This window comes from Paraphaeosphaeria sporulosa, assembly GCF_001642045.1.
Source record: "Paraphaeosphaeria sporulosa strain AP3s5-JAC2a unplaced genomic scaffold CC84scaffold_2, whole genome shotgun sequence".
Taxonomy (NCBI): Eukaryota; Fungi; Ascomycota; class Dothideomycetes; order Pleosporales; family Didymosphaeriaceae; genus Paraphaeosphaeria; species Paraphaeosphaeria sporulosa.
In genome coordinates, this window is record NW_017253361.1 from 1,875,140 (window position 1) to 1,902,541 (window position 27,402).

At 52.8% G+C, this 27,402-nt stretch overlaps 13 protein-coding genes across 13 annotated transcripts; 8 read left to right on the forward strand and 5 right to left on the reverse strand.

Annotated features, from left to right (window-relative positions):
• The first annotated feature begins 152 nt into the window (after window positions 1–152).
• CC84DRAFT_1137895 (ras-domain-containing protein) lies at window positions 153–1,649 on the forward strand. Its single transcript, XM_018176171.1, has 3 exons — window positions 153–503; window positions 554–757; window positions 805–1,649. Exons 1-3 carry the CDS (start codon window positions 225–227, stop codon window positions 1,168–1,170), a joined length of 849 nt encoding a protein of 282 aa, XP_018040251.1. The 5' UTR covers window positions 153–224; the 3' UTR covers window positions 1,171–1,649.
• Window positions 1,650–2,133: 484 nt separating this feature from the next.
• On the reverse strand, window positions 2,134–2,361 carry CC84DRAFT_1070581 (uncharacterized protein; the record flags this gene model as incomplete). Its single annotated transcript, XM_018173667.1, has 1 exon — window positions 2,134–2,361. A coding segment is annotated over one exon (228 nt), but the record flags the coding sequence as incomplete, so codon positions are not given.
• Window positions 2,362–2,570: 209 nt separating this feature from the next.
• Window positions 2,571–3,626, forward strand: CC84DRAFT_1193524 (SEN34 subunit of tRNA-splicing endonuclease; the record flags this gene model as incomplete). Its single annotated transcript, XM_018181308.1, has 2 exons — window positions 2,571–2,601; window positions 2,787–3,626. A coding segment is annotated over exon 2 (834 nt), but the record flags the coding sequence as incomplete, so codon positions are not given.
• A 615-nt stretch (window positions 3,627–4,241) lies between these two features.
• Window positions 4,242–6,044, reverse strand: CC84DRAFT_1184080 (uncharacterized protein; the record flags this gene model as incomplete). The annotated part of the gene is made up of 3 exons (XM_018180724.1): window positions 4,242–4,405; window positions 4,448–5,692; window positions 5,738–6,044. 3 exons carry the CDS (start codon window positions 6,042–6,044, stop codon window positions 4,242–4,244), a joined length of 1,716 nt encoding a protein of 571 aa, XP_018040254.1.
• A 10-nt stretch (window positions 6,045–6,054) lies between these two features.
• CC84DRAFT_456015 (putative gibberellin 3-beta hydroxylase) lies at window positions 6,055–7,684 on the reverse strand. The gene is made up of 3 exons (XM_018186346.1): window positions 7,240–7,684; window positions 6,886–7,191; window positions 6,055–6,833 (listed from the first exon to the last, which is right to left on the reverse strand). The coding sequence occupies exons 1-3, from the start codon at window positions 7,594–7,596 to the stop codon at window positions 6,444–6,446; spliced, it is 1,053 nt and encodes a 350-aa protein (XP_018040255.1). The 5' UTR covers window positions 7,597–7,684; the 3' UTR covers window positions 6,055–6,443.
• A 2,047-nt stretch (window positions 7,685–9,731) lies between these two features.
• On the reverse strand, window positions 9,732–10,915 carry CC84DRAFT_1137908 (uncharacterized protein; the record flags this gene model as incomplete). The annotated part of the gene is made up of 2 exons (XM_018176172.1): window positions 9,732–10,414; window positions 10,476–10,915. 2 exons carry the CDS (start codon window positions 10,913–10,915, stop codon window positions 9,745–9,747), a joined length of 1,110 nt encoding a protein of 369 aa, XP_018040256.1. The 3' UTR covers window positions 9,732–9,744.
• Window positions 10,916–11,296: 381 nt separating this feature from the next.
• On the forward strand, window positions 11,297–13,624 carry CC84DRAFT_1172383 (uncharacterized protein; the record flags this gene model as incomplete). Its single annotated transcript, XM_018179976.1, has 4 exons — window positions 11,297–11,792; window positions 11,849–12,379; window positions 12,428–12,985; window positions 13,026–13,624. The coding sequence occupies 4 exons, from the start codon at window positions 11,297–11,299 to the stop codon at window positions 13,622–13,624; spliced, it is 2,184 nt and encodes a 727-aa protein (XP_018040257.1).
• A 785-nt stretch (window positions 13,625–14,409) lies between these two features.
• Window positions 14,410–15,858, reverse strand: CC84DRAFT_1111650 (Nucleotidylyl transferase). Its single transcript, XM_018175291.1, has 2 exons — window positions 15,693–15,858; window positions 14,410–15,643 (listed from the first exon to the last, which is right to left on the reverse strand). The coding sequence occupies exons 1-2, from the start codon at window positions 15,715–15,717 to the stop codon at window positions 14,511–14,513; spliced, it is 1,158 nt and encodes a 385-aa protein (XP_018040258.1). The 5' UTR covers window positions 15,718–15,858; the 3' UTR covers window positions 14,410–14,510.
• CC84DRAFT_456038 (ATP-dependent RNA helicase DBP7) lies at window positions 15,778–18,546 on the forward strand. The gene has a single exon (XM_018186347.1). The coding sequence runs from the start codon at window positions 16,024–16,026 to the stop codon at window positions 18,502–18,504; it is 2,481 nt and encodes an 826-aa protein (XP_018040259.1). The 5' UTR covers window positions 15,778–16,023; the 3' UTR covers window positions 18,505–18,546.
• A 356-nt stretch (window positions 18,547–18,902) lies between these two features.
• Window positions 18,903–20,363, forward strand: CC84DRAFT_1057221 (DNA repair protein rad18; the record flags this gene model as incomplete). Its single annotated transcript, XM_018173549.1, has 2 exons — window positions 18,903–19,570; window positions 19,619–20,363. Coding segments are annotated over 2 exons (1,413 nt in total), but the record flags the coding sequence as incomplete, so codon positions are not given.
• Window positions 20,364–20,823: 460 nt separating this feature from the next.
• CC84DRAFT_1213271 (uncharacterized protein) lies at window positions 20,824–22,161 on the forward strand (the record flags this gene model as incomplete). The annotated part of the gene is made up of 1 exon (XM_018182515.1): window positions 20,824–22,161. The coding sequence occupies one exon, from the start codon at window positions 20,824–20,826 to the stop codon at window positions 22,159–22,161; it is 1,338 nt and encodes a 445-aa protein (XP_018040261.1).
• Window positions 22,162–23,618: 1,457 nt separating this feature from the next.
• On the forward strand, window positions 23,619–23,966 carry CC84DRAFT_1213272 (uncharacterized protein; the record flags this gene model as incomplete). Its single annotated transcript, XM_018182516.1, has 1 exon — window positions 23,619–23,966. The coding sequence occupies one exon, from the start codon at window positions 23,619–23,621 to the stop codon at window positions 23,964–23,966; it is 348 nt and encodes a 115-aa protein (XP_018040262.1).
• Window positions 23,967–24,941: 975 nt separating this feature from the next.
• Window positions 24,942–27,059, forward strand: CC84DRAFT_1235847 (uncharacterized protein; the record flags this gene model as incomplete). Its single annotated transcript, XM_018183863.1, has 1 exon — window positions 24,942–27,059. One exon carries the CDS (start codon window positions 24,942–24,944, stop codon window positions 27,057–27,059), a length of 2,118 nt encoding a protein of 705 aa, XP_018040263.1.
• Window positions 27,060–27,402: the final 343 nt, after the last annotated feature.

Sequence of the window (27,402 nt, forward strand, 5' to 3'; positions counted from 1 at the left end):
CGCCCCCTGCCCGCCCGCTTCGCTTGTGTCTGGCGGCCGCTTGGAAGCGCAGCCTCGATCGATGCGGGCAGGCGGTTGCTGTGTCAACGCAGCTGAGCGTCAACATACACTCGGCCTAAATACCCCAGCCACTCGCTCCCGCAACGCAACCACGACGAGTTGCCTGTGTATATTGATACCAACCGCCCGCGCCTGCGCATCGCTTCTCCACCACATCCTCCACAATGTCTGCCACGACCGCGCCTTCTCAAAACTACGACTATCTGCGCCGCAAACAAAGCACAAAAGCGCCCATCTCGTCCGTCACACCCGCTCGCCGGCCCATCAGGACGCCCAGCGAGCGCAACAGCAACGGCACTGTCAGCTCCTATGCCACCACCGCCACGCGAGACACCAACATCACCGAGCCGCCTACGTACTCGAAGAAGCTCGTCGTCGTCGGCGATGGCGGCTGCGGCAAGACGTGTCTGCTGATCAGCTACAGCACAGGTAACTTCCCGGAGGTACGTCACCAGCTCAGTCGTTCGTCTCGTTTCAAGGCTGACCAGACCAGAAATATGTGCCCACTGTTTTCGAGAACTACATCACCCACACCCCTCATCCGCCCACGGGCAAGATGGTCGAGTTGGCGCTCTGGGACACTGCCGGCCAAGAAGAGTATGACCGGTTGCGACCGCTATCCTATCCCGAGACCGACATCATCTTCGTGTGCTTCGCCATTGACTGTCCGAACTCGCTTGAGAATGTCATGGACAAGGTGCGTCTCCAATCCCATTACTGTCCATGCAGTGCTAACAGAGATAGTGGTACCCGGAGGTCCTTCACTTCTGCCCAACCACACCACTTATGCTCCTTGGTCTCAAGTCGGATCTACGCAACAAGCGGAGTTGCATCGAGCTGCTCAAGACCCAAGGCCTCACGCCAGTGACCCCCGAGCAAGGGCGCGCCGTTGCCAGGAAGATGGGCGCTCTGTACATGGAGTGCAGCAGTAAAGAACAAGACGGCGTAGAAGAGATCTTCGACCGAGCGGTGACTGAAGCCGTCGGCGACGAATACAAGGAGCCCGAGATCACATCACATTCAGTCGCCCCGGGCGCGCCGCGAGCAGACAAACGATTCCCCAGTGGCGGTAAGAAGACCAAGAAGCGAGAAAAGTGCACCATTCTCTAAGGCACTCGTCCATCGTTTCTTAGAGTCCGTCACAGCATTGAACTTGAGTGAAAGCGCTTCATCTCCATTATCCCCGCGTCCGTCTTCTGCTTCTCCTTTTACATCTGACGATGATTATTCCAACACCACTTCTGCATCCACAAAGACGAACAAGGGCTTATCAAGATTCACGACGCTGGACGACACGATCGAGATGCTTAATGACCTGATCACGGACGCGCTGGCCTTTCTTCGCGGCCTGTTTCGCTATCGCGCTGCCTAGCAGTCGCTTGGTCGATTGCATGAGTGGGTTCGTCCGTGGAAGCGGACCCACCAGAGAGAGTTGTCAAATCACGACTGACATACATATACATAGTTAGCGGGCGTTGGTCTGGAAGGTTTCCCATGCAGCGAGCGGCATTGGTCTCTCTTACATGTTTCCTTGTCTTTACTGTCTGTATTCGGTATCTTATGGGGTGTGGCTAGCATGGCCACATCAGGTGCAATAAATTTGAACAGAACATCTTTACAACCGTCTAGTTCGTTGCATTGTGTTGTATATTCCTTTGAGGTGATATTTTCCGAAGTAGAATCCGGGTATCATGTTGTAACGCCGCTGTCGCTCTCCACTCACTTCCATCCCGTGTCTTCCATCTAGGTCATTGTCACTCATGTTTCCTCTTCCAAGCCTGATTCCACAAAGACTCTCTCCTGCGCCGGCTCACGTTCACACCCAACCTCCGTAATGCTTCCGAGCTCTGCGTGCTTCTCTTCGCAACATGCTCGTCCTGTACGTCCTCAGTCTTGCCATGCGTCTTCCTATCATGTCCGTCGACTTGAGCATCTAACTTTGGCTCCACGTTCGCTCCTAGCGCAGCGCTTTTTAGCAACCCGCCAACTTATTGTTCAATGAAAGGGTATCGCGGAATTGGGAGAGTGTGAGGGCAAGATTATGCAGCGTTCTCAGCACTGACTCGCCCCCTCCTCCGCATCTCCTTCCCGCTTTGTCTCTTTCTCCTCCAGGCCCTGGTCTCCCATCACGCTCTCGAAATGGCTCCACAGCGATTCCACAGGCGCGAATTCGTTGCCGACTTGAATGACTTCCTCTAAGCTCCGATTCAGCGCATTCAGATTGTGCAGCGCGTTGTTGAGGGACTGCGCGATCTCAAGGATGAGAAGCTCGCGCTGTTGCTCGTAGTATGATTTCGGGGCTTGCTCGCCGGCGGGATGCGCAGTGGAGGCGCGCACGTTATTGGACATTTTGTGCGTGTATGTTTGTGGTTGGTGGGGCAATGTTGTTGCTGTGCGTTCCGAGATGTTTTGGCTTCGGAACCAGCACCTGCCTCGCTAGTCACCTGATTCAGCGCACGCCAAGCCGCCATATAAAATCGCGAGAAAGCTTTCTTCACACTTCAACTCTCCAACTTGCGCCATGAAACCGTACAAGTGAAGGTAAGCTTCTCCCACCCCAAACACTCCGCCGTCTTATGATTATTAAATTAATCTGTCAATCCCCTGAATCCTTCGGGACTTGATGACTCAAATTATTTGTATTCACACTATGATTCACCGCTTCTACACGAACTTCTTTTCGTTCCAGCTTGACTTGAAGTCGTGCTAACGTAACACTTGCGCAGGACACAATGGCTCCGGACATGCCTCCGGTCCAGGAACCATTCCCCATCGCGTATGTAGCGGGTCGCTACCTGCTATTCGACCCACCGACTGTCGCACATGCGCGCCGCACGCACAACGTCATCGGCGTGCTCGTGGGCACGATACCCAACCTCAGCCAGCAGAATGTCTTCCTCGGCATCCCGCTTGAGCTTCAGCCTGAAGAGGCGCGTGTCCTAGTTGAGCAAGGCCACGCATATATCGTCGATGATGCGGCGGTGCATCGCGAGGGCTTCCTAGAGATGACCCGAGAGGACAGACTGGCGTATCTTCGAGACTTAGACGAGCAAGGTGCTGAAATGAGCCGAGAGGTCGTCCGTCGCGCGAACGAGAGAAGCGAGCAGGTGTTGCGGGAGAAAGGCCTGCGTCCGAGCAAGAAGGGTCGTGATTCGACGCCGAAGGACGTGGGATCATCGCTGTTCGACGGGGATGAGTCACCCGTGCCCGCTGTGAAGGTTCCCGAGAAGAAGTTGGAAACCACTTACATCACGCCAACCACGTCGTACCCGCCCCTGTCCAAGCCCCTGCCTTCACATGCTCTAGGGCTTCCGGAGGTACCGAAGAGCTTCCCATTGTTTCGGTACCTGCATACCAAAGGCTACTTCATGATGCCCGGTTTGCGCTTCGGCTGCCACTACTCCGTCTACCCCGGAGATCCATTACGCTTCCACAGTCACTTTCTCGCAACTGGCTTGGGTTGGGACGAGGAGTTTGACCTGCTCGACATCGTCGGCGGTGGCAGATTGGGTACAGGTGTGAAGAAGGCATACCTCATTGGAGGCGAGGAACCGGGTGGTAAAAAGGTTGGAGATACTTTCACGCCGCCAACTCCGCCTGCCCCATCATGGAATCCTGCATTGCGGCCAAACAAGGAGGAGAAGATGAAGAAGAAGACGCTTGTGGATGTGGAGCCTGTCAGAGCTTTCTCCATTGAGTGGGCTGGATTGTAACGGCGTTAGACGATAGAGAGGACGATCCCCACTGCAGTTCAACGTGTCTGTCTCGTAGCGATACCCAATCAAACATGCTGTAATTCTGCCATTGTACAACCGTAACGTCTAAAGTGCGCTCCTATCATGTACCATCGTGAACCGCCACACTAATACGTTATGCGTGGGTTCTACCTCACGTTAACTACCTTTAGTGCCAGGCTAGCACAGTATCATCCTATCTCGATCGTGGTGAGGACTTATCCCGACGTGTCGCATTGTGTGACTACAGATGCATCATGCAGCCTGTCTTGATATATCGAACTTCATATATCCGTCAACATGAAAACTCAGCAAAGAGCAAAGGACTTATTTAGACGGCAAATTGACATGGGACGTGTCATCCTGAATATCAAAAGGAAAACGTCCTAACAATCAAGAACGATTGAAGCAAGAGTTTAAACAAATAATCTCATGTCTCATCGCCGACTACAACTCGCTGACCTTGCTTTCTTCCGTCACGCCCTTCAGCTCAGGTCTTTTCTCTTGGTCTCCCTCCGCACCCACACCCTCGACAACCCCCGCACAGAACATACCCTGAGTATCATAGCTCTCCTCAAATCGCATCTTCCTCTCTTCCTTGCAGAAGTCCCCTATCATCGCCAACCCATAGTAAATGACACTCGAGAACGTACACCCCATGACCCACCCTAGGCTATACAACCGCTCCCACCCAACCCCAACCTCGTGGCCAAACTGCGCCGCAAATCCCGGCACCAGAAACACCACCGTCGTCGTAAACGCTACTGCATTCCGCCAATTTACGCCCCACACATAGTAATACTTGCCCCCCGTCTCCGCGGTATACAGATCCTTGACCCACACATTCCCCCTCCTCACAACAAAGTAATCAGTAATGTAGATCCCCACCAGCGGCGCAAGGAAGATGCTATACCCGCCCAAGAACCGCAGGAATGTCGTCGAGCTCTGTAGAATCTTCCAGGGGAAGATGACAAGGCCGATGGCATAGCAGAGATACATGCCGCGACGGATGTTGAGCCACCGCGGGAACAGCGCCGTCACGTCGACGCCGAAGGGGAACACGTCGACGCCCATGCAGCTTGCGAAGATGGACAACATCCAGGCTATACTCGCGAACGCAATAGCAGTGCGCGACCCAGAGTTCCAGTGGCGGTCCAAGATCGCCGAGCAAAGGTCCCACGGATTCCACAGCGTGACTCCCCAAGCCTGCTGCGTGGAGGACGTCGCGAAGATGCCGAGGGTGGCGCACAGCGTGTTGCCAATGGGGAGGGAGATGAGCTGCGAGAGGAAGGGCGCGCCGGGCGTGCGGGCGTAGCGCGCGAGATCGGTTTGGTTGACGGCGATGGAGGAGGTTTTGCCCATGCAGGAGTTAATCGCGGAGAGCATGGCCCAAGCGAGGGCGGCGCCTTTGGGATTAGGGATGGGCGATTTGAAGGTGCCTGCGGAGGCGCTGGCAGTGCGGCCTTGGACTATGCACCAGGCGAAGAGGCTGATGGCGACAGGTGGGAGGACGACGGATTTGATGGAGTAGAGGCGGCGCATTTGGTGGGGGCGGAGCATCAGGAAGGGCGCGGTGACGACGGCGAAGAGGATGAAGCCGACGAGTTGTTGGACCGTTACGCCCATGCTTTTGGGGATGGTGTTTTCGAGATTGTGCCAGTGGTGGCCGAAAACGCAGCGGAAGAAAATGGACAAGAAGTAACCACCCTGCATCATCAATACCGCGGTCCAGATCTGCCCGACAAGGAGTCGTATCACAATGGGGAAGAAGCTGCCGTACATGCCCCACATGACTCTGCTTTCAACAGGGAATCCAAAGTGCCATTTGGCACCGATCTTGGAGTGCCAGGCTATGGCGATGGCCCCTAGCATATGGGAGATGAAAACGCAGATGATGGCTATTCTATGTCAGAGTGCGGCTGTATACCGGCTGCAGGACTTACATTGCCAGGCGTTCAATCCCATTGCTACCATTGAAGACCCAACGCTCCATACGCCGACACTGAAACCATAGCTCCACCAGAAAGCTGCGAAGTCATACCATCCCCAAGTCCATTGGGACGGTGGTGTAAGATCGAGGTCTTCATTCTTCCAGAAGCTGCGTTCTTCGGTGCGACCGTAGGCAGTCTCATTGACCTCCAACGCTCGAACGAGATTCTCGCGACTTGAGAATACACGTTTTAATGCGACTTTCTTCTCTTGAAACTTCTCACTGACTGTAGTTAGCAAGACCTTTGCTGAAAACACCATGGCTTCTCAGAGTAATTCCATCAGCACCGGCGGTCGGCAGCAGCGATCCAAGTACTGGTTCTACTTTAACGGATGTCGCTTATCAGACATATTTCCAGAATGGCGAAAGTCGTGGCTTAGGGAGTCGTTGTTGGCGCATTAGTGTCTTGTACCGCTTATCTTTGCGATAGACGGTATCTCTGGGGCTCGGAGGAAGGCGACAGCCAAGAATACGATAGTGGGGTAACGCGGAGGGAGCTTTAGCGTACACTCGAGTCGTGATATGTACCAATAAGGTGGTAATGATAATGAGATAGTTCAAGAATCCTTCTGCTACGGCGCTTGAAGATCCGGAAGTTGGTGATAGCCTCAGGAAGTATTCACCCGGTATGGCTATTTCCGTACCCAAGCCGACCCCCATCATACCACTTTCTTAGCTTGCTCGGCTCGCCACCTGAGATACTCGCCCGAGCTGACGATAGGGTACTTCATCGGGTTGCTATCGCTTACGCATGTGGGTACAGGTTCTAGCTTCATGTCTTGCTGGAAGCCGAAGAAGAAGGGGCAGGAATAGCGCTCTGCGCCGGCCTTGTTGACGACGCGGTGCACAGTCGAGACGAAGAAGTCGTTGGTTTGTCGCATGAAACAGTCTGCGATGTTCACGACGATACTTCCCGGTATTGGCTTGGCTTTGATCCAGTAGCCAGATTTTGACAGCACTTCAAGGCCGGCGTGCTCATCCTGTGTCACGAAAGTAAAGCACTCGAAGTCAGTATGCGCGCCGATTCCTAGCTGGTCTGAAGGCGAGGCCTATTCCATGGTTAATAAGACTATCCTGTTCAGTTCTGTTGCAAATGCGTACTTCTTGTGAAGGATAATGTGTAATCCTCATGCCCGCTGCTGGAGTCTTGATGTACTCGGCAAAATAGTCCTCGTCGAGATGAAGCGCTAAAGCAAATGTCTTTGTCAAGCGACGTGCAAGAGTCAACAGTTGAGAATGGTGCTCATAAAGCGTTTCTTTGAAGCCAGGAAGCTCTACGGGCCACAGGAGCTTCACGTAGTCAACATCCGGTTCCTTTCCACTCGCCACTTCGGGATCGTACTTTGGACTATAGCCCCAATTGTAAGCCTCCATGAGGTCCTTCTCTTTCTTTCCATTTCGATTATACTATATATGTGTTATGAAACTCTCCATCATCATTCTCTGAAGACTAACCTTTGCCATCGGAAAATAACCGAAATATTCTGTAACCAAATCTGTGCACACTTCCATCTTCTTCTTTTCGGGCTGCGCAAAGAACCTTTTCGCTTGTTGAAATGTATTCTCCGCATGCTCGGGATCGATGCCATGATTAATGATGTAGAAGAAGCCGATGCGATGCGCCGCCTCTCGAACTTTTTCTGCTACGGCTTTACGGGCTTGAAGATTATCGCTATAGATGTCGCTGATATCGATGACTGGAATTTCGTCGGCCTCGATTGAGATATCTGAATGGTAGCGAATCTTTTGGCCATTTTGTAGTGTGAGGCTGAGGGCGGGCAAAGGCACGGTCTCGACAGTAGTGGTAGACATGATGGTAGGATCGTCCTCGTACTTTGGGTAGCAGGCTCTGCGGCACGAGCATTAGAAAATACACATGTCAATTTATGAGGTGCTTCGACAAGCGTAGTCATTGCTTTGCAGCCGAGCTAGCGCTTACACAAGGTGGGAGGGGTCGGAGATCGGCGAGCCGCCAATGCCTCGTAAGAGCGGTAATACCGCTAGTGCCCGATACTATACGCCGCCGAACTTATCAAACTAGAATACGTCCGTCATGATAATGAGGGTTGTGGTAATCCTTGGTATCGCTTGTAGGCTGTATCGATACTGCCCTTTGTATGTGTGGTTGTGGTCTCGTATTCCATATGGAGTGACCGGTGAGCCATAACTCATTGCCCTTCCCCCCCTCCTTAGCCGTATTCATGGATAACGCACTGCCGTCTCTCTCATCATTCCATATCATGACCTAGGATTGCTGCCTGTCTAAATGTTTCAAACATTGTCGACTCAACGTTCTTCGCTACTGACCTAGATAGCTCATGTACACCTGCCACAATACTTTGCGACTTCCGGGTGATGCAAGCATTGAACGACTAATATGGTGGCCTCTTTGTGCGCTACTGGAACCACGATAGAACCACATGGCCATCCGCTGAAGAAGCTCGTGAGCTTCTGGGGTTGCGAGCAAATCTTAACATGGGTTACTGCACATTTCGAAGAACTGTAGTAAGGGCAGAGGGTCCGAACACGTTCTGTGAGATTATATGAGAGATTAAACAATTCGGATACTCAGACGAGCCTCGACCCAAACTCACGTCGTCAGAATTCGGATTCGAATCTTCTCTGTTACCCTTCGCTCTCTAAAACGACTAGAGAGGCCATCTATATCGTCAAACGCCTCGACCTCCGGTATCTGTAGATGGACACTCTCTGTATTGTCCAGGATTTGCCAGAGGGCTGGTTAGCTGAAGCTTCCAAAATGGCTTCTGCATATAACGGGGCTTTGTTCACCATCGCAGTCGCGGACTGTCAAGAGCACTCTGAGGGAAAATTCCACCCGCGCAATGTTCGATGTCTTCGGCCATTTCGTATCCATAGGGATGATCCTTTCAAAAGCGTTCCATATCGCGATCGCAAGATTGCCGACATCGAAGGAGCGTCTTACGTGCTCCTATATACGAGTTAAACACAGTCTGGTAGTCGTCCGAAGGATCGCCAAGATACTCAAGGGTGGAACCTTCAGGAGCAGCTGCTGTCACCGCGTATTCTCTACTACGGTAACGGAGAGCTTTTCTGGGATCGTCTTTTTGCATCTGCCTTTGAATCCCCACTAGCATACTCAACGACGAAAATCCGAAAGAGACCTGGGCTCTAAAGTTACTTCGAATCTCCATCGTGGGCTCAGCGGATACGCAGGTCCTACAGCAGAGACTAGCCGATGTGCGGAAGGAATTCATTCAAAATTATTCTGCGAGAAATTTTACCTTGATCTGCGACAAAATCTTCGTAATGGAAGGTATTCTCAATGCCGTGGGTGGCATCATAAAGGATACCCCGATAGCAGGGATGCAGCGCATTAGTCTCCGGAGTTAATTGCTCTGGTACAAAACCAGGTCTTCCAGACATCACGACACCGCCGAGGCACGTGAGATATTTCCCGCGCCGTCATGGTTATGGCTCGGGAGCGGATATCCTGTGTCTTACCAAAACACCCCGAATGATTCCAAGGCACCTGAGCAATACGACTTTACCGATCTGCAGTCCAGAGTGAGCATAGACGACATTCAAATAGCAACAGCTCCGTGAACGGATCACAGTGAAGGGGCCTTGCTTCAGATATCATCTCACGAGAGACGATCTGCATAGACCGCCAGTGTGGAAACGCTGTAATCTATCTAAGCTTAAGATCATCCCTGAACGCTGGACACTCGACTCCGACGTAGACACGCCTCAGCACGTATGGTGCCTGGTAATGGCCGAGAATGAGGTGGAGAAGTTGATAGTTTGCTTGTGTGCTATACCTGATGGAAGTGGGGATAGCTCTTGGAAAAGACTAGGGATTTGTCACTGGGAGGGATTGTTACACCAGGGTGTCGCGGGATACGGAGCGGACGAGCGATGTATCACGATCGTCTGAAGATCAATCACATCGAAAAGCTTCGGGGCATAGTGAATGTGTAATCAAAATGTCAGATCCAAGAACTCTTCCCATCTATCGCTGTACCACTCATACTTATTATCCCCCATTCGATCTGTAACATACAACCATCCAACGTACCTCCTCTCCCCGTTGATAATCTTCCTGATACCTCCTCTGCTCATAGTCCGCGGAACGGAGTGTATGATCTCCGCGTAATCCTGGCGTCTGCCGCCCAGGTCCCGCAGCTTAGCTTTGGTCTCCTCTCTTGGTGGCATGCTTTTGTACTCGCCCTCAAACACCACCGTCACATCGGCTTGGTAATTGGTCATATTCGCATTGGGCACTTTGCCTGGGTTGTGAACGACAATGGTAGGCTCTAGAAAACCCTCGGTGTGTCTTACAGTCGCGCTGACATTCTTCAGATATATCCGCGCATCGTTGACGTCCTCAGCTGGTGTATGGTCGAAAAAGATGCCCGATATCCCAAGATCGGTGTTGTTCCACCCCGCGTATGTCGCTATATCTTTTCGCACTTTCTCGCCATCGCGTGATCCGTACTCGGTATCAACGTATCCAATCGCCTGGACGTTGGGCAGCATGTTCAGCCGCTTAATGGGGGCAAGGTATATTCCTGGCGGCCAGACTGAGGCGCTGGGTCCGTGGTCGACGGAGAGTATGATGGTAAAGTTAGATTCCGGGTGCTTGATGGCGCTGTTGCCACAGTCAGCACAATGGTGGCGGGAAAAGATCAGTAGATAGACTTGATACTCACGCCTGGAACATTCTTTCCCACGAATTATGGTCAGGATACACATAGAATGGAACAAGGACGTTAATGGGTAGTGGCACAACATATTTCTGCGGCAGAATAGCTCCCAGCGGGACACCGATGAGTACGAGTATTGCAAGTGTTATCGTGACCGAAAGAGCAATAGTATGGTCATTGATGCGGCGGCCTTGGTTTTGTGGTGGTTGCCGCGGATGCCCAGGCCAGCTTTGGAGGGAAAGATTGGATGTGGAAGTATGGAGAGGTCTCGAAGGCTTCGAGGAAGAAGCAGCAGCGATAAGCTTTCGCAAAGGGATGTCGTTGGAGGACGTGGTGAGCAGCGCCTCGCGCGAGCTGGCAGCGCTTGAAAACTTGCCGTGCGAGGAGGCAGGACTGAGCGGCGGATGGTATTTCCTGGAGGAGCTTTCGTTTGGAACAGAAAGCATGGCGACGTCTTGGGTCTGTCTTTGCCTGCCCACGTCGAATGGCGTGGATGTTGATTTCCTCTCCATTCCTCGCTTCCACGCGGGCGGCGTCACCACCACGTGATGCCTGCTATTCACTCTCCTCGTTGAATCGAGCGTTTGCAGTGATATTACCGGCGAGTGGGAAGAACTTTGGCCTGAACTCCCGCAGTTGCCATTTCCGATCATTCACCCCGCGCAAACACCAGCCTTCACTCAGCACTGGCGGGGCGCCAACTCAATTGCGGTCGCAGCGCAGGCCTTGCGTACAAGCCGGTCACCCTCCAAAAATATTGATTTTCTCCCATCCACCCCGCTCCACTCCATAGGCTCCGCCGTATCAGACAGAAAATAATCTGTGCGATGGCTGATCAAGCCGACAGTGTTTCCGCCCGCCGCGGCCCATGGCGGCCTTCGCCTAGCTGCACTTTGTCTGACCCGCCATCATCTCCTGAGCTGGAGCGAGCCGGACAATCCATTCGGCATGCTGAAGGCCCGCAGACGGAGTCTGCTCGCAAAGCGGCGCGCACAGGCGAGGCCATCCTCAATGTTATTCGACGCAAGCAGTCCTATTACAACCGCAAATCAACTCTGCAGATAGATCTTGACCGCAAAGTTGCCACGCGGAACGTTTATGACTCCTCCAAAGGCAAACATCCCGCGCGCCGTGGCTCCGACACGCATCCGGCTGACGAGTCTGCAACGAAGCCACGAACCCCCGCGAAGAAGCCTGTGCAGACATGTGCAGCAACATCTCCCGCGCCGTTTAATGGCTCTGCAGTTCGAACAGAGACGGGTAGAATGCGTCTCGATCGTGCGGGAAATCCCCGACCTGCGAACAGGAAATTCCTCTCACGCGGTAAGTCGTGGTCGAAACCAGGAGGGGTAAAAGCAGAGATCGACTAACAGTGCCAGACCCCACAGGCAAGATCGTTGGAGACGCAAGCGGCCCAGATACCCAACTAGAAGAGGTACAAGCCTGGATCGAAGAGAAGAAGCACATCAAGTTTGACCTGCTGCCCGATGTGGAGGAGTACATCTTCGAAGACATTGATGAAGACGTGCGAACCGAACCCTTTCACTTGAAGAACCAGGGTAGAAAACTTGTTATAGGCCAGGATGAGCAGACGGAAGTCTGTGCTATCTTTCCCGCGGACGACAAAAAGATCTTTCCGTGTCGCTTCCTTCTGCGGGAGAGCGCGAAAGGCGCCTACACCGCGATCAAGGATATCACACAGCTCCGCGACTGCATCGACGAACTCTACTACCCTTGGGAAGCTTTCACGAACAGCTCGCGGGAAGACGCCTGGATGCAGATCCAAGCTGTAGTCGGCTACGTGTTCTTGCTCTGCGGTGAAGCGGATGTCGTCTACACGACCTCAGCGAAGAATCCTGGAGCGTTGTCGACTGCACTGACCCACATTAAAGAGGCGTATGCTCCGAATGGTAAGTCTTGTCGTCCGACAGCCTGCTCGAGACTAATTAATCATTCAGACGCGCATCCTACTGCCGCGACCGTGAATAGAACGATTCAGGCGAGCGACGATTCCGATAATGATAAGAGCCAGTTGGAGAAGATCAACGAGTGGCTGGAGGATAAGAACCTTCTTGGGAACATGCTTCGTCTAGTCTCCTATCCCTCCGTATACATCTTTCAGGACTTCTTCCCCGAGCCCACGCTCAAAGTGAAAGGCATCGCCAAGGTCTATGACCGGATGTTGTTCCTCGGCGAGAACGACGAGGTACAGAGCTGGGTCGTCCCAAGCCGCGAGCCAAACAAGGCAATCCTCGGTTGGATTATCAACATCGATAAAGAGACGGGTGAGCAGACGCACGCGTCATGGTGGCCAGCTCTACCCACGCTCACATTTCCCTTCCAGTCTTTCAAGGAGCAGGGTGATTCTCTTAGCTGGCGCAAGTTATTCTATACTGTTGGATACATCTTTCTCTGCTTTGGCGAGGCGAAGGTGGCCGTGAACATGGCCACTTCATTCCAGAAGCATTTCATTTCTGTGTCCGTTGCCAACACCGTGGGGAAGTATTATGGAACACGTGAGTTTATTCCTGGCTCGGTGGTGATCCTCGCTGATAGTCTTAGTATCTCCTCCAACTGGCTGGCCGCATGTGCGAAAGCCAGGCGAGTTCAACTCCATTGGCGAGAATCCGGCGCCGGTTTCCTCTACTGGTGGCCAAGTCGACACATCTGTGCAGCCTTTCAAGAAGAGTAAACAGACAACCTTCGGCAAGTATCGAAAGGCTTTGAAGGAGATCAAGGGTCGTAACACCAAGCCGCTAGACCCCGGCTTCTTCGGTGCTCATGGTGTCGAGATTTCTCGCTCGAGCAAGTACACTGCTCCAGCTGGGATTTACTCCACCCTGGATGACCTTAGCGTTTCGCTCTTCCTCGGAAAAGCCCATAACAGCAACGGCAAGCGGCCCGCTCTGGAGGACAACGAAGAAAATAAAGAGAATCGCCCGACAAAGCACGAGCTTCTCGAGGCCAAGCGCACGGAAGCAATCAAGCTCCGTGTTTTTCAGCAGCGCGAGGTCGACAAGATGCAGGTGGAGCTCGATGAGAAGAAGCGGAAGCTGCACCTCCTAGAGGCTGCCGAGCTAGAAATCGCAGGCCAGATGGGTCAGGTGATGATGGTGATGACGGACGATGACTACGACGCAATTTTGCACCCTTGATTTGCCTGGACGACGTCTGGTGGATTGTGTTGGAAATTGACTTGATAGGGTATGAATCGCATGCGGAGCCTTGGAGTTTCTGAATCAGCGCAATATATATACCTGGCAAGGTATTGGGATGTGGATCGACAAGGCGATCGGCTATCATACATTGGAACTGCCGATTATAGTCTTCCGCGATTGAGAAGGCCCGGCATTTGGACGCACATTCCGTATAGTTCACGACGTCAGCAATACAGATCAGTGTTGTTCTCCAGCGTAACATTCAGCAGTTCCTTTGCGTAATTTTCTTGCCTGAGTCATGTCGTTCTTTACCGCTGGGGGTGTAATTCCTTCCAGCGTATCGTGTTTACTCACTGAGGAAGTCGCTCTTTCCCGTTGCATAGTACTTCTCGGCCCCAAAGAAGATTATGTCGGCCTGTTGGCACCAATCTTTCGCCCGGCGCTTTCCGGAAACCTTCTGTTTGTCATTTAACCAGCTCTCTCGACGAATCGTATGTGATGATGTCGAGTTGGCGCCGCATCACTTTTGGTCAAGCTCCGCATGCTTCTAGTGTCTTCGAGTTCGAGATAGAGCCTCACTGAACTGCTTCCGTGTGTCCTAAAGATTATGAGGTCATTGGAAGGGGAGTGACAAGTGCGGTGCCAAACTTTCTAAAGCGCGGCAGTAGTTGGCAGAATTATTTTAATGATGCACAGGAAGGGGTTGATGCCTGCAGGATCGATGCTAAAAGTCTTCTCTGGCGGGTAGTAGGCTGGAATTACGGATGGACAGGAGCAAGACTGCTCAAACAAACCATAGGTTGGATTGGAAAAACTCTTACATTTCTCACTTTGAGGTCAAGTCTAGCTATCGGCTCCAGCATGACCGTTCTATGGCTGAGCATCATGAGACAGGATCTAACACGATGTTATCAATCAGTCTCACGGGAATCTGCCCACCGCCCACACCCAGGTCCTCGGACTCATTCGGCTCCTCGACAGGCAGCATCTTAACAGCGCCACTGAGGATGGCACCTCGCGCGGGATCTACTTCATCAAGCTCCTCCATGGTTTCTGGATCGGCAAGGCTGATGTAATCGACCTCGAACCGCGCGCGTTTGTGAGGTTCCAGTGTGTCCTGCGCCATTTTCGTTTGGTCCGCATGATCACTCGCTGGCCACAGGATATCGCCGCGTGTCCGCTTTCCAGCCTTGTACTGTGCTTCGGCCTTGCGCAGGGCTTGGCTGAGCACGATGCCTACAGTACGCCTACGGGCACCGAGGTACACATTTCTGCTTGACAGAGCAAGACCGTCTGGTTCGCGCGACGTAGGCACGATCTTAACGCCTATTGGGAGGTGGAAGTCTTTCACCAAGCGTTTGATGACAACGGTCTGCTGGACGTCCTTCTGCCCAAAGTATACGCGCTCCGGCTGACAAATGTTGAAAAGCTTCATACAGACAGTAGCCACGCCGCGGAAGAAGACCGGCCGGCTCGCCCCTTCCAGTAACTGCCCTAGTGGGCGCATTTCAATGAAGCTGCCCACACCCGGTATGCTGCTGTCAGGTGGCAGCGTGGGATACATTGTCTTTGTGGACGGCGCAAAGACAGCGGTGACACGTCCCGCGCCTTCTACGCTCGCGAGCTCCCGGTCCAGAGTGTGCAGCATGCGCAGGTCGGTTTCCCATGTCTTCGGATAGGAGGCGAGGTCCTCGTTGAGCCCGAACTGCGTAGGGTTCACGTATATGGTGACAATGACGTCCGTGTTTTCGGCAGCGGCATGACGCACAAGGGAGAGGTGACCCTCGTGCAGGGCGCCCATGGTGGGGACCAGGCCGACGGTGCGCTTATTTAGGAGGGCGGCTCTCCTAAATTCCCGTAGGGGTTCTACATCGCGGAAGATCTTGGTCTCCGGAGCGAAGTGCTTCGCGTCTCTAAGAGCTGGAGTGGTAGAAAGGAAGCGGAGAGCATTGCCGGTGTTGGGAGCTTGGTGGATGCGACAGAAGCTTGCAGTTGCATAGCTGCAGGCTTTAGGGACTTGGAAGTATTAGGCAGTGGTCTCAATGGGTTGGGAAGCGTGCTGTACCTCGAAAGTGCCGTATAGAAGACATGGCGGGGAGGAGCGGAGGAGCTGACTGACTAGCTCAAAACCCGCTCCCGTACTTATATCCAATGAAATTTCCGATGGAAAGTGCCTTGTGCAGTTGCGAAGCAGGAAGGAAGTGAATGGTCCTCCATTCTCACTTCCTCGCGAAGACATGACTGCAAGTCTGAAATCTGCGGCGCACATATGAACACGGCTGTCACGTGCAGCGGGTTACCTCGGAAATCGGCCGTGCTCCACTAAAAAGTTGGGTGGTCGAGATTTGCGCAACTTCAGACCCCGCCGAGCCAACAACGGGCTCAAGCAACACAACATGGCTGACGATGGTATGCTTCTCAACTTTTCCATACCGGACAGCGGAATCTTGAACAAGCCGCAATTCAAGGGAGGAAATTGGAAACAGCGACAGACGGCGAAGAAGGCGGCGGCGCACTGGCACACGAAAGCTACCGAGCGCTTGACTGGAGTAAGGGCGCCGAAGGCTCCTCTTCCCTTGTCTGTCAATGCGACAGATGTAAATCGTACCGAGCTGGGCCCGCGCCCCGAGCGACCGCACCGATCGCCCGAGTACGACAACGACAGGCCTGCAAAAAGACCCAGAGTGAGCGGAGATAGCCACAAGAAAGTTGACGACGATGCGTCCGCTGCAGACTTTCGACCGCACACGGATGCGAACGTTGTGAAGAACCCAGCAGCGAAGCAGGATACGTCCAAGGGCGGCAAGCAGATTATTTCGTCACTGTTCTCGTTCAATCCTACCTCAACGACCCAAACGCTATCAACAAAACCTGCCGAAGATGCACCCGTCGAACCGTCCAACGCACCGCTCACGAGCGAGCTCGATACGTTCACGTCGCTTGGCATATCGCCAACGCTCGCCGCACATTTGCTCAAGAAGATGGATCTGAAGGCGCCTACGGCAATTCAAAAGGCAGCTGTCACACAACTGATCAAAGACGACTCGGATGCTTTCATACAAGCCGAAACCGGTTCCGGAAAAACGCTGGCATACCTGTTGCCGATTGTGCAGAGACTGATGGAGCTGTCAGCGAACATGAAGAAGCGGAAGGTCGATGACTCCGTATCTCGCGACTCAGGACTGTTTGCGATCATTCTGGCACCGACACGAGAACTCAGCAAGCAGATCGCCCATGTGCTGGACAACCTCCTTAGGTGTGCGCATTGGCTGGTTGCGACGACCGTGATTGGTGGTGAGAAGAAGAAGTCAGAGAAGGCCCGGTTACGGAAGGGCATCAACATTCTGGTCGCAACTCCCGGACGTCTCGCGGATCATCTGGAGCACACAAAGGCTCTGGACGTGAGTAATGTGCGGTGGTTGGTGCTAGACGAGGGAGATCGTCTCATGGAGCTCGGATTCGAAGACGAGATTCAGAAAATTGTCGGCAATCTCAATCTGCGCATGAGAGCGCAAAAGGATGAGGCTTCGAGAATTCCTGGATTGCCGGCCAAGCGAACCACAGTTCTGTGTTCAGCGACGATGAAACTGGATGTAGAACGCTTGGGTGAAATCAGTTTAAAGGATGCTGTGCACATACGGTCTGATCCTGCTGACAGGACTGAGAATGAAGGGGCAGATGATGAGGATCAAGCCTTCTTAGCGCCGGCCCAATTGAAGCAGTCGTACGCTGTTGTTGCCCCTAAGCTGCGACTCGTGTCCCTCATTAGCTTTTTGAAGCGTGCCTTCGCTCGTAAAGGTTCCGTCATGAAGGTTATCGTATTCATTTCCTGCGCCGACTCGGTTGATTTCCATTTCGATATCCTCACCAGCAACCTGGAAGAGGAAAAGGTGGCAGCCAAGGATGATGCTAAAGAAGACACAAAGAAAGAAGACGACGAAGAGGCCAACGTAAAGAAATCTAAAAAGAAATCAGTGGTACAGTCAGATCCAACCAAGATCGCTGTTACGCACGCCGAATCGCCATCACTTTCGCCACACACACATAAAGTCACGACATATCGCCTCCATGGTTCCTTACCACAATCTCTCCGTACCTCTACGCTCGCTCACTTTACCAAGAACAACGAACCCGCGGTCCTGCTAGCCACCGATGTCGCTTCTCGTGGTCTAGATCTGCCAAATGTTGATCTGGTGGTGGAGTTCGACCCTGCATTCGCGCGGGAAGACCATCTGCATCGCATTGGTCGAACAGCTCGTGCTGGTCGCGACGGCCGCGCTTGCATCTTCCTCATGCCAGGTTGTGAAGAAGGATATGTCGACATCTTGAAGACTGACAGGAAGGACGGCGAAACGGGCATTCACATCGGTCGTCAGGACGCTGAAGAGATCCTCAAGAAGGGACTCGTCACATCCGGCGTGATGAAGGATAAGACTGAGTACATGGAGAAAGCAACCGACCTTCAGCTCGCCGTGGAACGATGGGCTCTAGCCTCGCCGGCACGATTAGAAAGCGCCAGGCGAGCGTACCAAAGCCACGTCCGCGCTTATGCCACCCACGTGGCGGCTGAAAGAGGATATTTCGACATCAAGCAGCTGCATCTGGGTCATTTGGCGAAAGCTTTTGCGTTGAGAGAGCGTCCGAGCGGTATGAAGGTGCCAGGTCTCAGAACTGGGGCTGGACGAGAGAGCAAGAAGCCGGCGAAGATCAGAGGGGCTGCTACGGGAGCCAACAAAAGTGCAGTGGCTAGCAAGGCTGCGCTGGAGGATACGAAGGTGGATGATACGGAGGAAGCGGCGAAGATGCGCAAGGCTGTGAGAGCGCGGGAGAAGTTCATGCGTCATGCGGGTATGGCTGACGAGTTCAACCTGGGTTAGATTAGATGATACCAATAACTGCTTCGTACATGTTTCTACGCGTCTATTACGACTGATTTCAATGCGAGTTTTTGTCTCTCTTTCACCTCAATTACCTGCCATCAACTGGCCAGGTCGCACCTTCCATTTGCGGGAAACAAAACACCGCAAAACTTTCTCACAAACCGCGATTTTCGCAGTGTCCACGGTCACTGTTCTCGACCAAATTCACGACAATGGCACCCCAGTCGAGACTGAAGTTTTCTTCATCTCTGCGAGTTCCAAACCCCATACCCGATGACAAAGCGCCCGATACGGCAAGATCGACTCCTACAACAAAGACATCACGTGATGACGGGTCGCCAATCGCGTCCCCCGACGCGCCGTCGACACTGCTGTTGTCGCCTCCATCGCAAGGTCCCGCAGCGCCTTTACTTCCCGCCACGCTCGCGATGGAATCGTCTTTCGAACTGCCCGACTCCACCGACTGGCTCACAACGTCTCTTCCCGCTTTTGAACCTCTCGAAGCCGCGCTCCGCTGCGAAGTGTGCAAGGAGTTCTACAACAACCCTGTCATTACGTCGTGCGCGCACACATTTTGCTCCTTATGCATAAGAAGATGCATCGCAATCGACGGGAAATGTCCCGCATGCAAGTCTGCCTGCCAGGCCGACAAATTGCAACCGAATATCGCGGTGCGTGAAATCGCAACGAAATTCCAAGAGGCGCGCCCGAAGGCGCTAGAGCTAGCGCGTGCGAAAGAAGACAATGACGACGGTGAGACAGCCGCACCGGCTAGCGGGCGGAAAAGGAAGCGCGAGACGGCAGATGGGGAGGATGAGGGGAGGAGAACGACGCGGTCGAGACATACACGAAGAAGTACGCGGCTTGGCAACGAGAGCATTACGGACGACATGCCTGTCGTGATACCAGATAGCGACGAGGAGAAGGAGGACGAGTATGTACCTGAGGGTATGGTGCCATGCCCGATATGCAAGAAGCCTATGAAGGAGGAGGCAGTCTTCAACCACATACCAATCTGTCCGGCTGCGCAGGACGACACTGGGACGCGCAAGACCAGGTCGAGGTAGGCATGTTCGATACACACCGCTGGGCACTACTAAGACGGCAACAGAAAGGACGACGCCTTCCCAAACCATCTGCAAGCTCGAATGAAAGAGAACGGTCCTCCGCCAACGCGCCTCTCCGGTCTACACTACCCAATGCTGAATGACAAGGCGCTGAGGAAGAAGCTGCAAGAGCTGGGCATACCCACTTGGGGCACAAAGCAGCAGTTGATGAAACGACATCAGGAATGGTTGAACATCTACAATTCTAATTGCGATGCGTCCGACGAGGCCAGAAAGCCGAAACGAGAGTTACTAAGAGAGTTAGACGAATGGGAACGGACACAAGGCGGTCGCGCGACTGCAAAGGAATCACACATCATGCGAAAGGACTTCGATGGGCAGAATCACGCTACGGCGCACAAGAACCAATTTGACGATCTTATCGCCAATGCTAGGAAGCGCGCCAAAGATATCTCGAGAGCGAGTGAAGAAAAGGTTGAGAGCACTCCCGCTGGCAGCTCTGGGACCGATCCACAACCGGCCCAGGCCGATAACCTAGAAGCCACATCCGACCCACCGCACCCGTACGAAAACAATGAAGCCGCGCTCTCATCAATTCGACAGAAAGTTGAGGAAGCGAATCGTACCGACTCCGCGTTCCCACCGCTGAGTCACAATACGAAAGATGCCAATATAAAGGCAGCACAGGATGCTGGCATGTATCAGGAAGAGATACCATTAGGCTTCGCGCCTGAAAATCCACTTGGAAGTCCGACAAGGAAGGTCCCTATGTTTAGGATGCCGGAGGAGCCAGTTGTGGACGTGGAAAGCTCAACTACGATACAGTAGGTAGCCAATGTCATGAATTTGATTAGCGAAAAAGTGCAGTTCCCAACGGTCCTGGGCCACGGCTCACGTGGTTTGCTCACGCACATGATGCAGGTACGCTTTTCCCATCATCTTGCTTCCTTCCACGGTTGACATTATTTTCTCATAGCATGCGCCAGCGTCGCGGTCATATGTAAGCTCTCGAGCTCTCCCACGCTACACTTTCATTTCGAAAATCTCTCTCGGCACGTTGCCCGTCTCCTTAAACCTGTACTTCAATTTGGTGCGCTCTTAACACACTGCAAGTACACCCACGCTACCTTTTCGTTCTATCCTGTTTTCTGAGAAGCAATTGTCTCTTTCAAGTCCGTATTGCGATTCAGCGCTGCGATTCAGCGCTGTCGTATCGCGCGACAAGTCCACCCACGCTACACTATCAACAATGGAGCACGCAGTCGCCGCCAAGTACGCAGACGCCATGGAGTACCTGGAGTTGCCTGAGAGTGTGAAGGGGAGGAAATGCAGAGTCCCACGGAGTGTGTGGAATCCCACCGGGTCGGATTTCCATCATGACACTGTCGAGGGCTCTTCAAGACGACAAAGAGCGCGAAAGAACTTGAACGCCTATGTGGCTGATGAAGAGGAAGAGATGGCTAGGGAAGTCGGACTAGATGTGTGTATCGCACACGAGACGGCCGGCCTGAACGAAGAAGCAGCACACATCCCGATGACTGCAGAAGTGGAGCGCATACCGACTCCCTATATCACTGCAAGGAGCACCCCAATCGGCACGAAACCAGAGCGAGTACCGACTCCCATGCCCTTCGCGTTGGGCCAATATACAAAACGCCAAGGAAACAAGCACATCAACCCTTTTTCAGACGGCGAACGACAATACAGCACCTCGCCCGCACGTCTTGAGCGCATCTCCTCGTCCTCGCCCCTCCAGCTCGACCTCTTCCCCTCCCCTCCCCGGTCCTTCAGTGTTCTAGAAGGGAAAGGTAAGGGCAATGCACCCGCCCTGCCTTCACCAGAGGAAATCGACCGCTGGCGTCCACTCTCTATCTCATCCATCGGTACTGCAACTCCGCTCCACCCTGGAATCCGGACTCCTCTCGCAGCGCGGTACTCCCCGTTGCACAACAAGGCGACAAGGGAGCGTCAGCTCTCCAACATCGACAGCGTGATCTCGCCGTACCCTGTGCCTTGCCCGGGTATTGAAGACGTCTCTTCGCTGTGCTTTGGGAACTTCTTCGCCTCCCGAGTGCAGCCTCGGTCACCGGCCTATGAGGAGGGCGTAGGCAATGCGTCATCTACAAGCAGCGAGCAGTTTTACAAGCTGCCCGAGTACACAGGAAGTAGTAACACGGATCTAATACGTCCGCGGCGAAGACAACAAGACCCGGTTGGGATTAAGCCGCTAGACCTCGAGCTTAGTTCGCTGGACGTTGAGCTTAGGTCGCAGGGCAGCCCGGTGAGCGAGGTGCTTGTTGGGAGCCCGCCAGTGTCGGAGGCGCTGACGGGAGATTTCGAGCTGGAGGAGGTGATAACCTTCCAGGAATGGAACGAAGCACAGAAAAGAGAGGATCGTTTTGAGAGGAGCTTTCTGGGGAAAGCTAGGTCGCTTTATAGGAAGATAAGAGGTAAATTTGGTGGTGGTGATGATGACGAGGAGGAGTCTGGAGTAGAGAGGAGGGGTGTGTTAGGGCAGCTGAAGAGTAAGGTTGCGAGGATGGGTGCGGTCAGGGGTAAACTTTTCCGGAGGGCTAAAGAGGTGTAAAAAGATGCAGCCTCTATGCCTAGGCCTGGTGAAGAAGCCGATCCACCACGACGTTTCTTGGTGTTGTTGCCATTATTAATTGAGTCAAAAGCAGGTTTGAACGAGCGGGAAAACTAGTGGTCATTAAAACACGGCGAAGAGATCGACTACATTCGGCAACAGACTTCTGATGGCCAAGCTCGACCAATGCTATCAAGAACTTCGGCGGCTCAAAGCATCCTCCAATATTTTTTGACCATCTTTGGTCATCGATCGGTGTGGGTGAGGATCCCGAGGTCCACGCCCGCACCTGGTTGAGCTAGGCAATGATCCGTCCACAATCCACTTACGGGAAGGTTGTTTCTGGGAGCCAATGTTGCCATCGGCTGCGCAAAACTCAGCCCCAGCGAACTACACCCCATAAGCGAACAATAACTTTTGATCCTCTCCATCTTAGCGAGCGCGTCTCTGTAATCCATTGCAGTACCGGTACAGATCCTCGTCCTTCCCGGATAGGACTCACTTGAAGACTAGACCTACTCTGGATGCCCAGGGGTTGACGAAGAGTCATAGCCTCGTAACACTGTCTTGAACTTGGACTCCCTGGGACTGTTACAAAGTTTGAAAGGACCTTGATGATGAGGTGTTCATTGGCGGATCACATGAGCATGGAAAACGTGCTTAAGACATCGGTCGTGCGATACACATGCTTGTTGATCGTATCGCCGTCGAATTTGCTAGAGCCTTCCTTTGCGGCCGAGAAATACCGAATCATACGATACCTTTCAGAGCTGCCGATGCCATCTGGGATGTTCTTGAGGTTCTAGATAGATGTTTGCTGATTCGAATAGCTGCTGTATGAAGCGCGTAGTATTTTCCCTAAGGCTTTTGAATACAGCGTCTCATCTCGTACGACAACGTGCGCTATTACTTTGCTGAGGCATAGCCTGAAATTCAGATGGCCGTTAGTGACTATGCTCCCCCAGCATTCAATTTCATTGTTACTTTCTTTGCATTACATTTCCGGGCAAGTGCACTGAATGGATCTCTATGTTCTTGATTCGACTGAACGAAGACAGAATGTTGGCCACACTAGTTCAGCCCGCTGTCGCGCTACATCCACAGACGCAAATTGACGCAGTTGTTCCAAGTCCGATCCTGTGGTGTAGCTTGTGGAAGGTATCATATTACAATCATGACAAATTGTGTTCCGGCAGCGTACCGCTGATTGATCATAACTGTACATTGCTAAAACTCGCCTCTGTAGCGATCCGTCAATGTAGTTCGGGTGCCGCCAGCCCGACCCAACGTGTCTAATCTTGATTACTCCCAACAGTGACTCAATGTTTAAGCTACGTAACACTTGGGCCTGTGTAGCTTGCGGGAAGCTCGTGCTTCCAATATTAGAAGCTACCATGCACCCCTTTACTGTTGATTATATTTTTTGAACACGAATCTCATTGCGCTGAACACCCACCATGGCTTCCGAATCGACAACTACCACTGGCATCGCGCTTGCCACGACCCCCCTCGAGACTGCGAGCTCGCACAGCGCCGAAAATACCACCGCGTCTTTCACCGTACACACGACGCTCGTCACTTCCCTGGTATCGCCGACCGAGACCCCGCTTCTTTCAGGAAACACCGCCACAACATCAACTTACGTAGCTGGGCCGATCGTCGTCTCCCTGGATGACATTCCGCCAGGCTGGATACCCGACGTGCAGCGCACAGATACCATAATATTTCACAACGAGTTGATATTCACGTTGGGAGTGCTTGCAATGGGAGTCCTGGCTGTTTGGCTGTGGTCCTTGTGCGGGTAAGCATTACCTGGCCTTTCCTGGGACCGGAGGGAGCCGCCGATGGCCGTTTGTTGACATCTTTGCAAGTGCTAGTGGCGAAGCGACTGTTTTTAGCACTGTGACCAAGCGACTTGTTGGGGTATTCCGAAGAAGTGGAGGATGAAGAAAAAGGGATATCGCGAGCAAATGTGCTAAAGAGACGATGAATGTTAGCGGTATATAAGAGGCCGTATCGCGCGAGAGAGTACCCGGACCTCGGCAGTTGTGACAATGGATTAACAACATCAAGGCCGGGGAGGTATTCTATTACTAGATTCGGGTCCATCGAACCATTTTCTACAATCGATGTGGCCGCTGAGGGCATGGGATACACTGGGAAGTTATCAACTCTGTCAAAATACCGGAGACTATTACATTAATTCAGAGCTATCAACATCCCCAAAGTCTTTGACAAGATCTGCGCCGGCATCCTGCTTGGCCAATCCAGGATGTTTGCGTAAGGTGCAATCGGGAGACCAAAGGTTTGTCCAGATGCTTTCCGAAGTTAAGGGAAGGTTCAGATCACCAAAATCGACATCTCTTACCAAGGTAGAATGCCGCTTGCACGTAATCGGGGATCCGAACCACCGCGACGATTGGAGGGGTTTCGCTCACGTCACTGCATCCGTGCTTCCCATTCGGAGGCCTTCCAAAGAGCCGTCGATCTATGTCCGCATTCACATCCATGCCCATGGGCCCGTGAACTACTCTGACACGTGACATGACTTTTCACCGCGGGGATATGATTCGTGATAGTTCCTTAGCGTAGTGAATGCGCGCACCGTCTCTAAATATATCAAGCAAGCGTAAAGAGCGCCATCCCCATCCATATACCCACACCACACCCACTCCGAGCTCTTGTCTACACTCAACATTATTCCCGCTTGCGATCGCTGGGTTTTGGGCTCGATTCTCCAGCCCCCGCAACCCGCGCACACATTTGAATTTCTCGCCAAGATGTCTACAGCATCTCTTCCCATGAAGCACAAAGGTCTCGTAGTTAGCAAGAGTGTTCCAAAACTGTTTAACACTATTACAGGAGACGCTGGGCTTACACAGGCATCAAAAGCGCAACCGGACGACATTTACGTTCTCAAAGACACCGGCTCCGACACCGTAATCGAGGACAAGTATGAGCCGAGTGTTCGATTGATGGACCGGAAGGTAGAAGATAAACTTGCCCATCGTCCAAGAAATGGCTATAGCCAGAGACCTTTAGCTGGCCCCTTTCGCACGCGTTTCCAAAAGCCCATGTGGAACGTGACCATCGGCTTCGCCCGTCATATGGAGGAGCAGGGTCACGATATCGAGGCACTGCCGTTGCAGCAGCGGCTAACCATTCAAGAGTTGCTTGCAGCCGATCGGCAGCTCGAAGAGAAGGAGGCCATCGAAGCTGCAGAAGCTGCTGCAGCCAAGCTCCCAAAAGCTCGACCACAGGCTGGAGAAGTGTTCCCTGGCATAATCCCTCCGAAGAAGAGACCTCTACACTGGGGTCGCAAAGAGCACTTCCTCGGCATGAAGAATCACTTCAATAGTCTCCAATTCCGGCGAGCGTTGTATGAGGATGGTGTTGATGATGTTGAAGGTCTCAAAAGCATGAGCACCGATGCACTTGTGAGGATGTGGATGCACCGCCGGGATCAGCTACATTCAACCCGAGGAAGTTTCCAGGATAGCGGTACTGAAGAGGCCCGTGAAGGGGTCTCTGATGTTATTGCTGGAGAGAGCGAGAACCCGCTTGAGGCGACTACAGCTGAAGAGCCCGCCCATGGACCCATTAGCATGGCTGCATTGTACTCATTCCAGGAACCCCAAGTTTCTTTCGAATTCGCCAACGCAGGATTTCCAACATTGCCTTCTGCTCTGACTCTTGGTAACAAGATCCCAACAGCCAACACCAGCAACCCTACATCGCTCGTGACTGGTCCAGGTCTCGACCAAGTTGAAAAACCTTCTAGGCATGACACTGTCTTGAATGCGAACGGAGCCCCAATAGCGCTGCTCACTACTGACACCACAGCCATGGGTCAAGTTGTGCGTGCCAAGCATGGCCGGGGCCGCAGGAAGAACAACGAACCTGATCCCGAGAAAGTTCGCCGCGAAGCTATTGCTGCTCGGGTAGGCCGTTACCCTTTATCGATACCTGGAAATAATAAGGGTGAACCTCTTTCGATGAGCCTCAAGATGTCTGCTTTCACGATCAAGCAAAAGTACAATATCAACATGACGAAACAACTCCTGGAGGATTACGGTATTCTTCCAACTGATCCGAACGACTTGTCTCCACATGAAAAGCTTGCCGGACATTTAGTCAAGGAACGGGAAAGCCTTATCAAGAGTGGAGCTCAGCTTCAGGAGCCGTGGACACACGATCGTCTCCAAGCATATGTTGCGGCTCAGGAAGCAAAGGAAGCTACCGGTCCAGCCACTCTTATGTCTGAAACTGATCAGCCGAATGTCCAGGTATCGCTGCATCCATCATCGAAGAAACTAGAGAGCATGACTAGATCTAAGAAGGTTCCTTCTGCTACGTCTGGCATGAGCATTGCCAAGACCAAGCGCGTCCGGGATGAAGATCTGCAGAACGGTGGAATCCAGGCACTATCCCAGAAGCGGCTGCGAAATGGTGCGAAGATGAAGAAGGGCGCCCAAGTCACTAAACAGGAACCGATTATGCCATCAGTATATGTAGCGACAGAGTATGGTGCGGCCTTCCAACCGCATCCTGCCGCAAACGAATTAGATGGATCAGCCTTGTTCTCGCACCCGTACGCGTCTCCTGCTTCTCACATCCACCATCAGCTCGATCAAGCGAATTTAAACCACCAGTTTCAGGGGTTCCAAAACGACACTATTCGGTCGCCTCAATGGTCAAGTGTCGGACAGCGGGTTCATGGGCAGGAATCCTCTTACCAGGACGATTCTACCTGCAACAGCTTGCATCAGAATGAGTACCTGTCAAGCTCACAAGTCCCTACCTCGGCCTACACGATTCCGATGCCTGGTGTAACCAACGACACTACGCAGCTATCTATCCCTGGCATCCCCATTGATCCGGATCTTCTTGATTTGTAGAATGTTAAATGCTTGGAGGAAAATTCTAACGCGAACGGTCTAGGTACTTCCTGATCGTAGATTGCCATGTTCACTCCGCCGACGATTGTTTGTCTGCAGATATAGACTTTGGAAAACTGTGTGTGGATTACACTGGAAGATTCACAGACTTCGTTATCTGTCCGTTCGATTGTTGGCTCGAAACCTAGCTACGCTTCTGCCTGATCAGACATACACGAGCTTGGGTCTGCGTCAGTTTCTTGGTGCCAGGAGTCCACAGTGGTTAGTACCCATATTTTGCGATCTTTTTGTCTCATTTGATCGGCGTTCGGGCTTCTTACGGTAAGCAGTACCTGCGAAGGAG

Coding starts and splice junctions, on each gene's coding strand:
- CC84DRAFT_1137895 (XM_018176171.1), top strand. CDS start 225: ATGTCTGCCACGACCGCGCCTTCTCAAAACTACGACTATCTGCGCCGC. Junction 504..553: donor GCACAGGTAACTTCCCGGAG/GTACGTCACCAG, acceptor TGACCAGACCAG/AAATATGTGCCCACTGTTTT. Junction 758..804: donor TTGAGAATGTCATGGACAAG/GTGCGTCTCCAA, acceptor TAACAGAGATAG/TGGTACCCGGAGGTCCTTCA.
- CC84DRAFT_456015 (XM_018186346.1), bottom strand. CDS start 7,596: ATGTCTACCACTACTGTCGAGACCGTGCCTTTGCCCGCCCTCAGCCTC. Junction 7,192..7,239: donor GTTATTTTCCGATGGCAAAG/GTTAGTCTTCAG, acceptor ACACATATATAG/TATAATCGAAATGGAAAGAA. Junction 6,834..6,885: donor CACATTATCCTTCACAAGAA/GTACGCATTTGC, acceptor ACCATGGAATAG/GCCTCGCCTTCAGACCAGCT.
- CC84DRAFT_1111650 (XM_018175291.1), bottom strand. CDS start 15,717: ATGTCTTCTATACGGCACTTTCGAG. Junction 15,644..15,692: donor TTCTATACGGCACTTTCGAG/GTACAGCACGCT, acceptor AATACTTCCAAG/TCCCTAAAGCCTGCAGCTAT.
- CC84DRAFT_456038 (XM_018186347.1), top strand. CDS start 16,024: ATGGCTGACGATGGTATGCTTCTCAACTTTTCCATACCGGACAGCGGA.